Source organism: Caloenas nicobarica, chromosome 5, assembly GCF_036013445.1.
Source record: "Caloenas nicobarica isolate bCalNic1 chromosome 5, bCalNic1.hap1, whole genome shotgun sequence".
NCBI lineage: Eukaryota > Metazoa > Chordata > Aves > Columbiformes > Columbidae > Caloenas > Caloenas nicobarica.
In genome coordinates, this window is record NC_088249.1 from 42,301,672 (window position 1) to 42,317,839 (window position 16,168).

Genomic DNA, 16,168 nt, shown 5'->3' on the forward strand with positions numbered 1-16,168 from the left:
TCTTTATTCATCCTTGTTTATTTATTAGAAAATCCCTACAAGTTTGGCATTTAAAATGAAGCATTAGTTACATGGAATACATGCCCTCAAAGTCCAGAAGTTGTGGGATATACTGCAGAGGTGGATTGGGGCCAGCAGTGACCCAGTGACCTCTGCAGGAGATGCTGGTATAGCTGTGAGACACTAGCAGGGCAGTAGCAATCATGATCCAACCTTCTCAACATAGTTAGCAGGATAGAGTCCAACTTGGCCATTGAGAAGTCTGCCCTTGCACCAGCCCTGCTCATCTTCCTCACTGATCTTCATTAGTTCTTCACCTAAAACCAAAGAAACAGTCATTAGGAAGCAGATATGGGGAAGGCAGCATGGCATTTTTCCCCACCTCAGAAAAGGTGATAAAAAGCAAGACCTACTGGTCTGAATCACCACATTTTTCTCCCCTTATCATACTCTGTATCATACTGCACAGTTTAATCAAAGCCAGAGTTACTGACCTCTTCACTATCTATGCTCTGTATCATCCCTAGGCCAAGGAACTTGGAGATAGACCTTCACTTCTGCTGTTCAACATGAGAAATCTTTTTGTGCCCTCTATTTCTGCCTGCTTTCCTCCCCTCAGACAAACATGCTCACAAGCCAGAGAGATCAGAGGATGTCAGATTTTTTTCTTAGTGGCTCTTCTGTAGCAGGTGGGAAGGAAATGTAAGAGGCTGCTAAGCTCTGGCTGTTAGGACCCAAAATGACTATTCCATGATGGAGTGTCTGCTTTGGTCAGCAAGGCATGGAATCAACTCATTTCTCAGACTATGACCAGGAAAGGCTTTTAACCTTCCCACATCTACTTTGGGAAAGGGCAGAGAGGTCCCCTTCTCCACCAGTAGAAGGTCATACTTCTGCCAGAGAGGGAAGTCTTGACTGCATCAATAAGCACATCCCACACTGGCAGAGGCTCAGAAAAGAAAGTCATCTGCTGTTAAAGCTTAAGGCTTACTGGTACATGCTGCTCAGTGCAGATTTGGAAAGGGGGTGACTAAAGCTAACCAGTCATGCCTTGTTACATCTGCTGGTGGAAAGAGAGCAAAAAGTCCTAGAGTACCCATATTGCAAGATATTTTAAAGCAACAAGTTAGTGTTAGGAAATTTACTAGTATGGTGACACTGCAGCACAGATATTGGCCCCAGGCACAAGCTACTGCTACTGAAGGACTTCAGTGCCTTTTTAAAAAGGGTGTATTTTGGAGAGACACAGCACAGAGATACCACGTAAGACTCAAACCAAGCAAGATTAGAGACACTCTCAAGATCTGGATGTCCTCTTGGAGATGGAGAAGATGGCACATGCAAACTAAATTTAACTGAAGGAAGAAAAGGGGAAGGGCCTGTTTGCTCCAGCATTCCCACTCAATCCTCTGCTGGGAGCCAGGATCTCCACTCTCAAGATACTCATTTTGAGCAACAGTTTGCATAGCTGGTTTTTGCCAGTGGAACTCTGCCTTCAGTAGTGCATGTCAGTCAGCTGAGCTTTCTCCCAAAGCATCTATCTTCTGGTTACTTCAAAGGACAATCCAGACCACCTATATACTTTTGGTATCAATGGCACAAGGGAGAAGCATTTCATAAACTCTCAAGATACAGTGTAGAATAAATGCCTTAAGAGGAGGCAGGAAGGATTAGTTTTACCACTTGGGGTCTTGCTCTCCCTACACTGTGACCAAGGCCTAGGCAGCCTCTTTATGTGGCCTCACTGTCTCTTAGTCTAGAACAGGCTGGACTGCCCAGTGTATCATCCACCTCAGAGGAGCTGAGTCAGCAATGGGTCAGGCAAGGGGAAGAAGAATAAGTATCAGTTTTCAGGGAGACATCCAGTTCTTAAAGAGTGTTTCAATCATTCAGTCAGCCCGAGTGAGGACGGCAAAAAGGTTAGTTACAGATTAGTGCTTTTGTACCTGCTTTAAAGCTCAGCTCATCAGCCTCCTGTCCTGTGTAATCATACAGTGCTCGTACCCGTACACCTGGTACCTTTATGTCCTCCTCATGCCCATTGGCATCCAGGCACTTCTTGGGAGTGTCCTCATCTGACCACTCTGAAAAGTCTTCCTTCCCTCCGCTTTATATGTGGAAGGAAAGAGGGGACAAGATGGTTGTTAGCAGACTTATCTCTCACCCACCTCCTCCTGAATTGTGCACCACCCTGACTCCCCCCGTGAGACTGCTATGCTACAGAACAAGGTGCAAGAGGCCCAACAGCTGAGTGAGGGTGAACAGGGAGAAGAGATACCAGGAGATACTAGATTTGGTTGAAAGAATCCCAGCATTAGAGCCCTGAAGGGCAGGAGGATAACTCATTCTCAAAGTATTTTCACACATGCACACTCTTCATGACCTCACCCTACTCTAGCAGATCCTCTCACACGAGTAAGGCCCGTCTGAACTGGAGAACCCAGCTGTGTCCAGAGTTATTCCAGCCAAGAATAAGACAGACGGGAAAAGCCATGTCTCCCATCCCAAAGAGACATGTCTGGAATGCTGTTTTCCAAGTCAGGAACAAGAGCAGAGGGGAAGAGCAGCAGAGGACAGGCACCTGGAACCCCAAAACCCCTGAAGAGGCTGTTTGCCATACTAACTTCACGTGGGTCGGTGCCCTCAGGCTCTCATAGAAGAGGCTGTTCTGCTCCTCTTGGTAGGAAAACCTGTAGATTGGCAAATAGCGCCCCTGAATCCAGTAGACTGTGAAATACAGTAGTGGCCTTGAGACATGTCTATATCCCCATTCTTTTCTGCCCAGTTCACTTAAGCCAGAGTTCACTTTTTAAAGCAGGATGGCTGCTGGAACTGTAGGACATGAGTCTCTTCAGCCTCTCTCTGTTCCCCAGCTTGCTCCCTGGCAGGTAGTATGCAGCACCGTGCCAGGGGAGAGGAAAAAAAAAAAAAAAAAAAAAAGAAAAATCTGATGCCTGCATTCAGGAAACAGTACAGCTAACTGGCAGAGCTGCCAGTTCCCACTCTCTTCACCCTGTCTGGGAGGAAGAAGAGTTGGCAAAATTCATGCCAGAATCACACACAGCATTAGTCTGACTAGGCCAGATCTCATCACTAGAAGGATCTTTACAAGACCCCTTGTGAGGCAGTACGTACTAGACAAAAAAAGAAAAGCAGCACTACACTACCTAAACCCCCTTTTCTATCCCGTCGTTTCCAGAGTGGCCCAGGCAAGGCCATGGGCAAGAGCCGGGAAGTTAAGGAAGAGATCACTCCTGTCAATCCAACTCATTCATGACGCTGGGCAGGACTGCATTTCTCCTAACCCGATGTATCCCACACTTCAGCCCTTACCTCCGCTTTGTCTGCAGAGGGGTCTGTGAGACAACACCATCCCGTGCAGGCAAAATGCTGGTCAGTGTGACATCGTCAGCCATCTTGCCACTCTTCTCCTTCTTGGTGATTGGCCGCTGTGTTTCGAGGGACCATTCCTGTTCAGGGAAAAGCAATAACACCATCAAGCCACTTGGATACAAAAGCTCTGTGCATCTTTTCTGACCAATACAAAAGGAGAGAACACCAGGTCATGCTGCAGTTGTGTCTGGGCTGGTCAGCCAAAGGGCCTTGCTGGTGTAGCAAGCTTACTCCTGTTGAATCCCAAGGTGCAACAAGAGGGGCTGTGGGAAAATTATAACAGGAACTTGTCCCAAGGCCTTGCACACCCACTCCTGTTCTTTGACCTTGCAGCTGGATGGCTGGAGTATCTGCAGTTTGGCAGGGTTGCACATGTCCCTTTGGGCACCAAAGAACTTGCAACACAACAGAAGTTTCAGAAGAGCCTAACATCCTGAGCCTGCCCAGAGACATGGTCTTTCCAATACTAGACTAGTAATCCACTAATTTCAGTAAAGCAGCTAAATGTTTGGCAATAGTAACAATACACTCTAGAATGCTACGTCACCTGAAACTGAGGCCAATTCATTGCCATGCCTGGTCCATGAGTGTTGCGCCACCACTTCAGGTCCTCCTGGTTGTCTGCAGCCATGATGACTTGGTAGAGGTCTTGATACAATGCATGAAAGCTATGACCAGGAACAGAACCATCAGTAACCAAATCCCTTAGCACCTCCCCAAAAGCCAAGTAGGAAGGAAGAGTATAACCTCATGCACAAGTACACAGCATCCAAAGTTCCACAGGATTAAGGATGCCAGAGCAGCACCTCTTCAGCCCTAGGAAAACAGAGCCACCCTCACAGAAGAGTCAGCCTGGCAAACGGGACAGGCTTGTTTGGTGTGGCAGTGGCTAACATCTGCCAGCTCTCAGCACAGCTCATCAAATAAGCATTCAAAGAGCCCGGCACATTCTTGCACACAGACAGGGAGGTGGCTCAGATTTGTTGCCTCCACCTTAAGAGTACAGGAGCACAGAAGATATTTGGCTGCACCCATTTCTCTGGTGTAACCCCTCCTTAATGATAACCATAAGCCAACAAGTTACCCTTACAGTAAACAAAATGTCTCTTTACTCTGGGCAGAATGGGTATCATAGCTATAGATACTATAAGGCAACAGAGCTGCAGTCCTCAAACAGGGATTACATATAGCAACATGGACCATTTCACAGAGGACAGTAGTGGAAGAGGAAGGGTTCAGAGGCACAAGGAATCCTCTCTGGGGAGCCTGACACTGTCCAAGGTCAGAGACACCAGCACTGGTCAGTCTGAAGGGACCAAATGCCAGTTCTCAGGCACACTTGGAAGGGGAAGGAGCGAGATCTGCCTGATGGAAGCAGGCAGCTCCCTTTCAGACACCAGAACTGGCAGTCCTCACCAGGGCCTACAGGGCACCCCAGGCTGCCAGACTTCCCTCCTGTGTCAGGGCTGGTACCTTTCATTGGTGGAGAGGTTGAGATGCTGGTGCAGATTCAGTAACATCTCCTTAAAGAAGCACAATCGCTTGCGCTCTGCTTCCTGACAGCCCTCAAACACTTGCTCCATGTCCTCCATATAGCGGGGGTTGTAGCGGTTCAGCTCTTCCAGCATCTTCTCATATTGATCCTTGCACTGTATCAACCCAAGATGACAGCAATAGTGAGATGTGTTGCCTTGCCATCAAACCAGTGACACTCCCCCTGCTCTGGCTTGGGACTGAACAAATACAGCACAGAAAGAAGAAAAAAAATCCCACAGCTGGTATCCCAGTCCATTGCTCTCCTAATATTCTTGCAAGTTCCTTGTTCTTCCTTGCCACCCTCTTCCACAGAGGGTCTTCCACACTCTCACTCTTACAGGCAGGTAAACCAGCCACTTTTGGCAGTCAAGTCTTCAGCTCTGTAGCTCCAACCCTCTGTATCACCCCCCCTACTTTTTAATTGACTTCTAAATTAGATTTTACCCAACACCAAAGATAAAGAGACCTTAGTCTTAGTTGCTGAAGTCTCAGTCTAACTCACTAAAACTTTAGACAGTGGGATCTCACACCTCCTTACAGGCTTCAGCAGGAGCCATTTCAGTGAGTGACATTACAGCCAGTGCTTTTTTCTTGAGAGGAGTATCCTTGTGACCCACATCCATCCACCACACACACACACCTTCTCAGCCTCCTGAGTGCACTTCTCTACCCGCTCCTGCAACTTGCGCAGCTGTTCCTGTGAGACAGATGAGTCTGCCTTGGCATGCGTCTCCCTTGTAAGGGCTGTTTTCTCCTCCTTCCGGGCTGCATGATAGTTCTTCTTAGAAGTCTCCACCTGTAGAAGGAGGATGCAGAGAAAGCCATGATCAGACCACATTGATCCTCCATTACTCAGAGAGGGCACATCAATATTTGTTACAATCAGCAGCAGTTGTTTCAGGATAACCTAAAAGGAATGCCAATTTGGCATTTAGTAAACCATGCTCCAAAGGGAAGAGGTACCTCCAAATTATCTCTTCTTCAGTGCTCACCTGCCATCAGGAATACAGAGCCTGTTACCAAAGTCTTCCCACGTGGGAAGGAAGCTACACAACCACCATGGACAAGAGACAATCAAGATATCCCCCCTTCTCTGGCGCTCTTTGCTACTCTGGTTAAACCTACTTTGTTTGCCCCGTGGCTCTCACAATGAGAGAGCCAGCTCGACCACCCTTATCCCTCCTTCCCCATTCACGCTTTGCTCACATCTTTCATCTTCTTCACCCAGGGTTTCTGGGCCTTGCGGAACCCATCCTCTGCCTCCTTTGTCTCCTTGAAGCCTCCAATCATCTGCTTGTGGTAGGCCTCCTTCTGCCAGGCCTTGATCTTATCTGAGTCTTCACCAGCCAGGTGGTTCCGGACAGCTAAGTGAATTTCACTCAGTTTGTCAGCAGCTGTCAGGAAGGCATGCCAGGCCTTCTCCAGAGTACCATACTGTGGACCTGCAGGAACAAACACCAGAGAGGCTCTTACACCTCCTGCCCACAGAAGGGAACATAGATTCTTTTCCTCCTACACACACCCATCAGTATGGAGTCACTTCCTTAACTCTTCCCCATCACACAAGTCAGCACTGACTGGTCTCCACACAGTTCCAACAGGCAGCACCCAGACTGGGTGTTACAGCTGGTTGAGACGGGAGTTTCTTTTGGGCAGCACTGGCTGTCCCAGATGGTGCCTGCTAGGAGAACGCTTCTGTAGAAAATTATCTTCACAGATCTGGCCTGAGTTTCAGGACAGATAGCAACAGTAGTTCATGACTGAGGCTAAGCTGATGCTTCACAGACCAGGAGGTCCTTTGGGGGCATCTGTCAGTGTTTCAGTTTGATCCCACTGCCACTAAATCACAGCATTAGTAGTTAGCCTCTGACTAGAGGAGAAGGAGGGAAGAGAGACAGCCAAGCCATCCTTAAAAGGGGAGATCTGCAGCTTGATTTAAGACTTTGACTGCTCAAGGAGGTGCCAAACTAAACAAATAGATTTTTCTTTTTTTTTCTTCGTAACCAAACACATGACAATGCAGAGAACACCTCTCCAAGTGAATCAGAGAACTGGCTACAAAAACACATACACAAAAGACATCCAGCAAAATCACCCCCTTTCTGAAGAAAGGAAGCCTGTCTCCCAAGGGAACAGCACCACCTCAGTAAGAGCATTCAAGGGAGAGAATGCAATGACTGCATCCTGTTCCCAGTCCAACCTGCCAAATTTACCTTTTTCCACATTGGTCTTCCACTTACGGGACCACTCTGTTAGCTGCTGAGCATAGTTCTTCTCTATCTTGGCTCGCTCCTGGAAGCAGGAGATTAAGTCATTGCAGAGCCGGTACCCGTCATCCACACGCTTCACTGTCCGCCTGTAGTTTCCAGCCTGAAATTTCGCACAACATCGTCATTTATACTTTACTGACTTTCATGTTTCTTTGGAACAGACAGCAGCAGGTCAATCATGGCATGGGGAAGGAGCACAGGCCCTTCTGAAGCCAGCAGCTGGGCTCAGAGCCTCCTCTGGCACTCCCTCAGGTAGACATGGCAGTGGAGGGAAGCAGCTGAGATGCTTTGCTTGCCTCTCTCACAGCTCAGATCAGTGCCAGCTGAACAAGGGATCCTCATGCCACAGCATCTATGGAGGAAAGGGTCACCTCCTCCCTGAAGTAACACACAGCATGTTACTGAACCTCTCCGTGGTTCTTCCCTTCCATTCCCCAAGACCAACATGTCACCCAGAAAACTGAAACTCAACCCCCTAATTCCACAGGTGGGAGGTAAGAAGCCATTCCTACCTCCCTCAAACTCTGATTACTCTTCCTTACCTCCCAGAAACTGCCACCAGGAGCCTCCCCGCCAGCCTCATCTTCTGATGACATCACCCCTCTTTTCTTGCAGCAGAGAATTTTTGCAGATTTCAGTTAAGCTGAGAAGAGAGAAAAATGATTTCTAACATATCACTGGCTAAGCCTTTGCAGAACACAGTTCTCCGTAACTTTTGGAGGTGGAGGAGCCCAACTTCCTATCCTGCAGGCAAGTCCTGGCATCCCTGCACCTCCAGCAGCAGAAGGCTGGATCCAGCAGTGATGTCCAGGACTCAACCTGCCTCCTCCCTCCCTGCAGACCAATGGCCTCCTTGAAAGGCCTGGAGCACACTGGGAAAAGATGTTGTAGAAGACAGTCTTGCCAAACCTCAGCTGTACAGATATTGGAGACGCTAGTGAATCCAACACGCTTCAGCAGCACTAGACATCTCTGCAGATATTCCTGTCTTAAGCAAGGCCCTCAAGAGGGTAGCAAAAGCTACAGAAACTGAGGTAGCTAAAGCTATTTGAAATCTGCCTTGAAAGACTTTAAATAAGCCTTCTGTCAATGGAGATGACACCAGCTTTCCAGTATGACTCAGGATTATGGGATTACAACTGACTGGAGAGAAAACAAGGCTGAGCAGTCAGCAGACAGGCATGTCTTGAATGTGGAAGAGCCCTATAAGCTGCCCACCTGCTGAGCTGGGCTTGAGCAGAACTACAGAAACACACCAGGGCATACCCAGCCAAATGGCACTGCTTCCCCGGAAACATCCCTGCAGAGCTGGTCTTTTCATTACACTCAACTTTCTCACTGTATTAGGTTCGAAATCTAGGCTAGAAGATAAATGGTTCATATCATCTGTTGTCTCAGAACTTTTGCCCATTCCTCTGTGCTCATCTGCACTGCCAGTTTGCTCCTGCCATGGTGTGACACTATGAATTCCTTGGAGAGGTTCAGCGTTGCTCTTGTGCAGGAACAAGAGAAGGAGTAACAGAAGGTGGCCCAAGCCCAGTCACTCATACACAAACCTACTCCATTCTAGGCAAGCCTGGGTTAATGCAGCATGAATGTCCTTTGCTGCCACTTCTCCTCTTGCACATTCCTAGTTATAAAAAGCTTCCCTCACACCCCAGAGAGGTATCTGCTCATTCTGCCAGCCCACAGAGCACACAGCAGAGATGAAGAAGATCAGCTCAAGAGTCCACATCTTCCACCTCCTGCAAATCCTTCTCAGTGGCATGAGCCACACTGTGAAGCACCCCAACACAGACTGCAGGAATTTCCTCCATTTCTTCTGGCAACAGTTTGGCTCTGTTTGCCCAGTCTCACTGCATGGAGAGTGTCAGGAATACATTAACGCTGTTCCTCTGGGTTTCTCCAGAAGGCTGAAAGTGCTGAAATCCAGTCACAGAAGCATCTTGTTAAATGAGCTGTCCCTGTCCTTCCTCCCCGTTTGTCAGCAGGCTGCAAAGCTATCCCATGTGCCTCCAGGGCACGCAACTCTACTCTTGTCCCCAGTAACCACATACCTGAGAGCTGAAAGTGAGATGCCGCAGGGGAGCAGTGGGCAGCTGGCAAGTATGTCCGGAGCTCTTCAAACCCTGTGAAAAGACTGGAGGAGACAGAGATGGGCACAGTTACAAACTGCTGCTCCTTTGCAGGGATGGTGCCTGTTCTGATGCATTGCAACCCCAGGGGTGTCCCCCTTCTGCCAGCTCATAGGAGGGGCACCCTCTGAAATAGCAGCTGCAGCCACTGTGCCTCCTGAGATGCCACGTTCCAGCACGTAGGAGAGATGCCAAATCCTTGTGTCACAAGATCTAGCCCCAGAGAGAGTTAAAATAGAAACATTGAGACAGTATGACAGCACTGTGCGGGAAAGGTACCATCACAACAGCTGAGCAAAGGGAACAGCTCGGGCCAGAAAGGCCCAAGATAATCACGCTCCCCAGGCACCATACATGGGGCCTCGTCCCCCCTCACTGTGCAGTGCCCAGTTTAGCAAACCCCACCGCATCCATGTGCTGCGGCCTCCCCTTTTACACATAGCTGGCTTTGGGAGGAAAAGGGAACACCACACATCCATGTTTTCCAGCGCCTTTTTCACTATAGATGAAGAGGATTTATATATATGACAAAGTACTTGATAACTCTACATTAAAAACAAAACCAAAGCTCACAAGAACACGTGTACTGGTCTAGAAGCCTCGAGTCCTTTTAGTCGTGGAGCACCTAGCACTGCCCTGGTAGGATGGGGCTCTACCAGCAGAGCTTTTTTTTTGGTTCTGTAAGATGTTCCTATCACATTCTCAGAAATACTTTATACTTTTTATTTTGCCATTATGGTACAGGTAACTGTCATCAACTTTCCACAGAGGAAAGGGGAGTAAAAGGCCTACAGAGGCCAAGGGAAACAAGGGCAGAAAAAGGCATTTTTATTTACCTCATAGTCACTTCCTTGAAGATTTACTTCAATGTCAAAAGTCTTTTTATTTAAAAAATAGACAAGCAAAAAAACCATTCTGCTCACCAATATCCAGTTGGCTGAGGCTGGAAGGTTACAGCAATTGAGAGTTAATACAGCTCAGAGTAGAAACTGCAAAACCCTGAAGTGGGATTTTTAGCCAGACATAAAGACAATTTTGAGAAAGAGTGAAAGAAGATAGGAAAGAGGAGGAAGGTAAGAAAAGCAGACTGGGTTATTTCAAACAGACTAGTGTTGTTTGGTGAGGAAGGTCTTGGTAGGAAGAGTTGGGACACTTTTGCATGATCCAGATCACTGGATAAAAGGTTATCCGTCATCAGAAACCTCCTAAGACTTCCCAGTGGTCCCCAGTAAAACCAGACTACACATTCCTGAAATTGTTAAGATTAAAAAGCTTCATTAACAGTTATGCCAAAGTATACTTAAAACTGCCCCAGACCCTTTATTTCTTTCTCCTGATGAAGACACAGATGAATTAGATATGACACATGAAGGCTGTATCACTTTTTCCATGCCACACCCCCATCCTCACTTTATCAGGAAGCAATGAATCACAAACATGCCTTTCATCTCTGGTTTCCAATTCAGGCTGACTACACAGGGCTAGAACTTGGGGGTAAATGTGGAAAGCAGTTGTGTGTCAGAAAGTGCTTATCCATTTGAGGGACAGTCACACACACACAAATTTATTTCTGCAGTTTCCACATCAGAATTTGAGCAATACCTACTGATTTTCTTAAAAGTTATGAACCCAAATAACTGGATTTACTATCACTAAGATCAGTTTGCTCTGAAACATAATAGTAGCTGTGCTGGATCAGACTAAGGGTTCTCGTAGCCTCATAGCCTCTGTAGGCAGCAGCCAAAAGCAGATACGTTCCCTCGCTTTGAGAACAGAGCAAGCATACATGATGCCTCCCTGCACGCTCTCCAAGCCTCTAACCATTTGTTGACAGGAACTTCCTGAGCTGGATGTGGCACCTATGAATTTAGTAACAGTCAATGGATTTATCTTCCATTAACTTCTCCAATCTGCTTTTGAACACACGCAAGTTTTCAGCATCCACAATATCATGTGGCAAAGCATCCCACAGCTTAAGGCTATACTGTAGCCATCAGCACAGTAGCTGGGGGGAAGAATACAATAAAGTGGTATAATATTTCTACATGCTAATCTCCATGACCTGAATAGCAGCAAGTCAAGCACATATTTCCATAGCAGTTGTACAGACTTTATAGAAGTCCAGAAAAATCTAGCCTGGTAGAAGCAAAAAGGTCAAAGAACAAGGAGGACCCTTTTCTGCCAGGCTTTTTCTGGACTTTACATACTCCATGAGCCCATGTCAGTCAGCAGATCAAATTGGATCTCCATGCAGACATAGGGAAAGTACTTAGTACTGCACACAGTGGCTGAAGAACAGCTGCTGCTGTCACCCTGCACCCTAGAAGAGCAAGCAGATTTCTACTCCACCCTCTCATGTCTAGTTATTCCCAAAACACCATGTGTCATGAGCTACCAGGAGCTCAACACCAGGGAAAACCTGAGTTTGCCAGGAAAAGTAAATATGAGTTATACATGCCTAAGCCTGGATGTTGTTTCACAGCAAACTAGAGATGACAGGGCTACCTTGTGGACAGCTTGACATAGCAAGAGCCACCCCATGATTCAGGATGGCACCAGAGCCTGTAGAGTATGGGAAATATAGCTGGAGTTATATTGGGTCCACTAGAATTATATGTGGGTCAGCACCACATTTGAAACTCCTTCTGATGCCACTGCTACCTCCTCTGCTAAGAGGAGGCTGCCTAACAAATGATATTTGCAGGGCAAAGGAATGTTTACCCTTACCTTCCCACCTTCCTCTTTCAGCTATCACAGTTAAAGAGCTGCTCAAGCCCTCACTCCAGGTCCTGTAAGACACGCTTTCTGAAGAAGGAGGGAGTGACTACATCTCTATTCACTTCACACCTCCACAGGTTGACAGACAAGGGCATCACGGACATCACAACAACCAGCAACATCAGATAGACAAACTGAGCCATGCAAATGAGATTTTTGCAGAGCTACAACCCTTTCTGCTAGTCGTGTTAACAAGGTACTCCCCTTCCCCCAAATACCTCCTCTCACTTATGGCCAGCATAGTTCTTAGGCCACACCTGCTATCAACTCCCTATTAAGTTATCAAAAAATGTCTCTTGGGCTCCAGCTGCAGAAAGGCAGAATGGCTCATGACTGCCTCACTGGTACTGAGCTGCACTCAGGGAAATGCCAGAGGGCTTGTCACGGCAGAGCCGTTTCCACCTTTAACCATGTTGTTAAGCTCACCCCTGCTCCAGTCAGTCATGCATCTCAGACCACAGATCCCTGCCCTCAGACCAAGGTGTCAGGCTAAAACCTTCCCTTTCAAAATATATGTGAACCTGGCAACACACTACGAGGTATGTCTTTTTGTTTCATGTTTGCACAACATGAGTACAACAGGGTCCTGATCTGCAAGCAAAACTTCTAGACCCAACAGTAATCATCACTTCTCCACTTCAGAAACCTTTCCCTAAGGCAGGTAAACCACAGAGATCTTCTTCCCTCTACACCACGCTCCAATACTTCCAGCCTCCAAATGCCCAAGGCATCACTTTTGTGTATTGCTCGACTGCCTCCTGAGACTCCTTGTGAGCAATTGTTTACCTCAGTTTGCCAAGAACAAGCCTCTGAACTCTACAAATGCTGGTGCGTGCAGCCCTGCAGGAATTCATCCACAGAAACAGAGCTTGTACACTGCCCCAGTCAAGGCCTTCTGTCCATCTCCTCACCTCTTTCCCAAGTGCAACAGCAAATGCTGGATGCAGACACATGTAGGAACAAGTTGAGTTATATTTATCTAGTAACAGTAACTGGAGGCCTGTTTTTATTATGGACCAATTTCTATATAGGTGTTAAAGCCAAGCAAGACTTTTAATCAGGAATGGGCTGCTACTAACTGATTTCCACCTCAAGACAACAACTAACACCACGAGGGAGCAACGTGAGACTTCTGCAACCAACTTGGTTGATTCTCAGAGAGTCACTTTTCTGTATAGCAGGCAGTGGTGAAGGTATTGTTTTCACCCCAGGCCACTTCTGGTGCACTTGGCAGATAAATGTTTCCAGCTGAACAATCCAAGTACACAAAAGTATGCCAGCCCCCCTCCCCTCACAAAACAACAGACATGAAAACCCTTACTTTTCTTCTGTTAACTTGTCAGAAAGGAACTAGAGGGCTGGAGCCAGAAGGTTCCACATGGCTCCAGCAGTGTAATCCATTGGATTGGCGCTGGTACAGCAGTGCTAGGAAGATCCCTGACGGAGAGAATGAAATGGGGCATGGGACAGAGCGTCCTTTCCAGCCTCCCCATCCAATCGCGTGAACCAGTAACGTGTTCTCCACTGCAATTATATAGGAGGGCTGATATTTACAGGTGTACTTATGTTTCTGTAGAATATGCTAAGTAACATGAAGATCCTCCCAAACTTCCCGCAGAGATATTTATCTTCTTGCTGTGGTTACACCCTCGGCAGAGTCACCTGACTGAGAAGGGACTAAGAGCCAGCGTTTCCCAGCCGCTCCCTAAGGACTGAGCCTGCCAGGGATGCCTAATGCAGTTTCGAACAAGATTTCAGCTGATCTCTCCAGTCAGGGAGAGGTCAGAAAGCCACCAGGCAGAACAGTAACTACACACAAAGGTCACTTCAGCTACGTGCAAGCCTGTAACAGAAGCCCAGCTCCAAGACAATGATTCTCTAGAGATCTGTCTGCTAGCAAAATTCTCCATGATTATACCAAAGTACTAAAATGCGGACAAGATCCTGTTCCACTTGAACTGACCTTCTGAGTCTACATGCTGCTTCATTACTCTCTCTTCAGACCACAGCTTCTTTAATATTGGTCTCCTCCACATTCAGACCAAGCTAATGTATTGAAGACAGACATCCCCCCACGCATTACCCCAAGTTGTTTTCAAAACATTCATTCAGAATTAAATACTTTCCACATTTATTAGCTATTCCCTGTCAGGTTCTCAGAGGCCAAGGCTACAGGACAGGCTTCTACCAACACATTGCTACTGATCTAAGGGTTAGGATCCCTCACTGACATAGCTTCGCCAGGCAGAAATTGCTTCACCAAGAAAAGGAAAAATTCTGCTTTCTTCCAATATGATGTAGGACATCTTTAGTATTACATGAACACACATCTATCCCGGTTAACACAACAATATGAGACAATACTAATGAAAGAATGTGTTGGGCCATTGATGTCTGTGTTAGTTTTTCCCCAGTTGTTCTTCCTATGAAAAATTTGATTATAATCTCAAATATCCACAGAGGAGGGAGGAAATCGTTGCTGGACCATGGGGTACCATACTCTAATAGGTCAACAGGCCACGTTCATTTGGTATGTTCAAGATGGTTGCTTGAATAACCTTGACATGTATGCTGTCTCTATGTATTTAACAGGCAGCTACATATAGGAGCAGCAGATAGCTTAATAAAAAGACACACATGCAAGCTACTAGGAACAGCACGACACTAACCTACACTCTTAGCCTTGTGAATAGCACAGCTCCTGTTCTGCACATTAGTCAGTACGCCCACCGCCCAGCTTTCATGCTCCCTGGCTTACCCCTCTCTCAGGGCAAGGTTTTAACCCATGCAGATGTTGAGAACCCATAACCTTTACTGTCCTGCTCCCTGAGCGTCTTCGCTTGCTCACTTCCATGCTGGGTAATTCCCAGGGTACTTCCTACCCTGATGCATCAATCTCTGCAAATACATATAAACAGCACTTCCCTTTTAATCAGAAGGGACCCCAAGCAACTGGAAGCTACTTCTTTCTAAATCACTGATAAACAGGTGTTTAAAGCTCCAGCCAAAGCTATTATACCCCTCCTCAGCAGTCTCAATCTGCACTGAATGCAGACAGTTTTTCCAGTATTTAATCTACATTTCACCTGGTCATGGTTTTTTTTCTGCACTCAGTGACTGGCAAGACAAGGTCAAGGGTCCATCCTGTAACACAGTTGCCTATAACTCAGTAAAGGTAACTCATCGCAGTACCAGGCTGAGCCAGTCCACCTACTTCCAACCAGGCTTTGAGTAAAGAAGTTTGTTTTGTTCATATCTTTACGTGAACAGCAACAAAATGCCCCAGCCCCATCCAACCCTGAGCAAAGAAGAAATAATGGAAGGGGGTGATCAGTAGTGCTGGGGGAGGGGGTCTTGGGATGGAAATCAAACTCCTACAAGTCCCTATCAATTGAATATTCTCCTTCTGTGATTGAATCACCTTGCAACCCCCAGAGCAGGGATCAAGTTTACTTGAATGCATTAAGAAGTCCTAAGGAAGTAGACTGAAATCAATGCAATCAAACCACCTTTAGAGGAGCCACAAGCCAGTTAGGTCCATTCTAACACTGAGCTTCTGGTGGTTTCTGGCTTCACCGGACTGTACACTCATCAGATGTCTCCCATCAGCCTTCTCTGCCCCTTCCTCTAATTTGGAAGTCACCGTGGTTTTTTAACCCAGCTGCAGTTCTGCAACTTCTGGCTTCACTTTGCCGATAGCTGTATTTTCCATTAGCTGTCTTTTGAAGCAGGGGGAATGGGAGAGTTGGCAAGTATTTTGTCATTGGAGACCAAGTGTCTGACAATCACATGTCAAACGAATTCAAAGTACTGCATTTCTTTATCTCTGGTTGTATCAAACAGGTTTCTGGTTTTACTTGCTAAAAGCTTATTTACTAGAACTGTTTATTATATGAATACTTTTCTTCCAAATATTCATATAATGCAGACAAGAACCTGACAACCAATTTGACAACCAATGATAAGACAAGGGGCAATGGGTATAAACTGGAACACAGGAGGTTCCATTTAAATTTGAGAAGAAACTTCTTCACAGTGCGGGTGACAGAACACTGG

The 16,168-nt window shown here is 46.7% G+C and overlaps 1 protein-coding gene across 4 annotated transcripts in view; it reads right to left on the reverse strand.

The window, feature by feature from the left end:
* PACSIN3 (protein kinase C and casein kinase substrate in neurons 3) overlaps window positions 1–16,168 on the reverse strand; it is a 21,585-nt gene continuing 5,417 nt past the window's right edge. For 3 of the 4 annotated variants that reach the window (XM_065637094.1, XM_065637095.1, XM_065637096.1), the window contains 9 exons: window positions 9,257–9,339; window positions 7,742–7,842; window positions 7,143–7,299; window positions 6,136–6,371; window positions 5,570–5,725; window positions 4,867–5,042; window positions 3,941–4,061; window positions 3,334–3,470; window positions 2,393–2,690 (listed from right to left, as the gene is read on the reverse strand). In XM_065637094.1, the coding sequence (XP_065493166.1) occupies window positions 2,408–2,690; window positions 3,334–3,470; window positions 3,941–4,061; window positions 4,867–5,042; window positions 5,570–5,725; window positions 6,136–6,371; window positions 7,143–7,299; window positions 7,742–7,795 (1,320 nt within the window). In that variant the 5' untranslated portion in view covers window positions 7,796–7,842; window positions 9,257–9,339 and the 3' untranslated portion in view covers window positions 2,393–2,407. Of the gene's footprint in view, window positions 318–1,946; window positions 2,108–2,392; window positions 2,691–3,333; window positions 3,471–3,940; window positions 4,062–4,866; window positions 5,043–5,569; window positions 5,726–6,135; window positions 6,372–7,142; window positions 7,300–7,741; window positions 7,843–9,256; window positions 9,340–16,168 lie in introns of those variants that run through there. The other variant, XM_065637097.1, reaches the window with a different exon arrangement.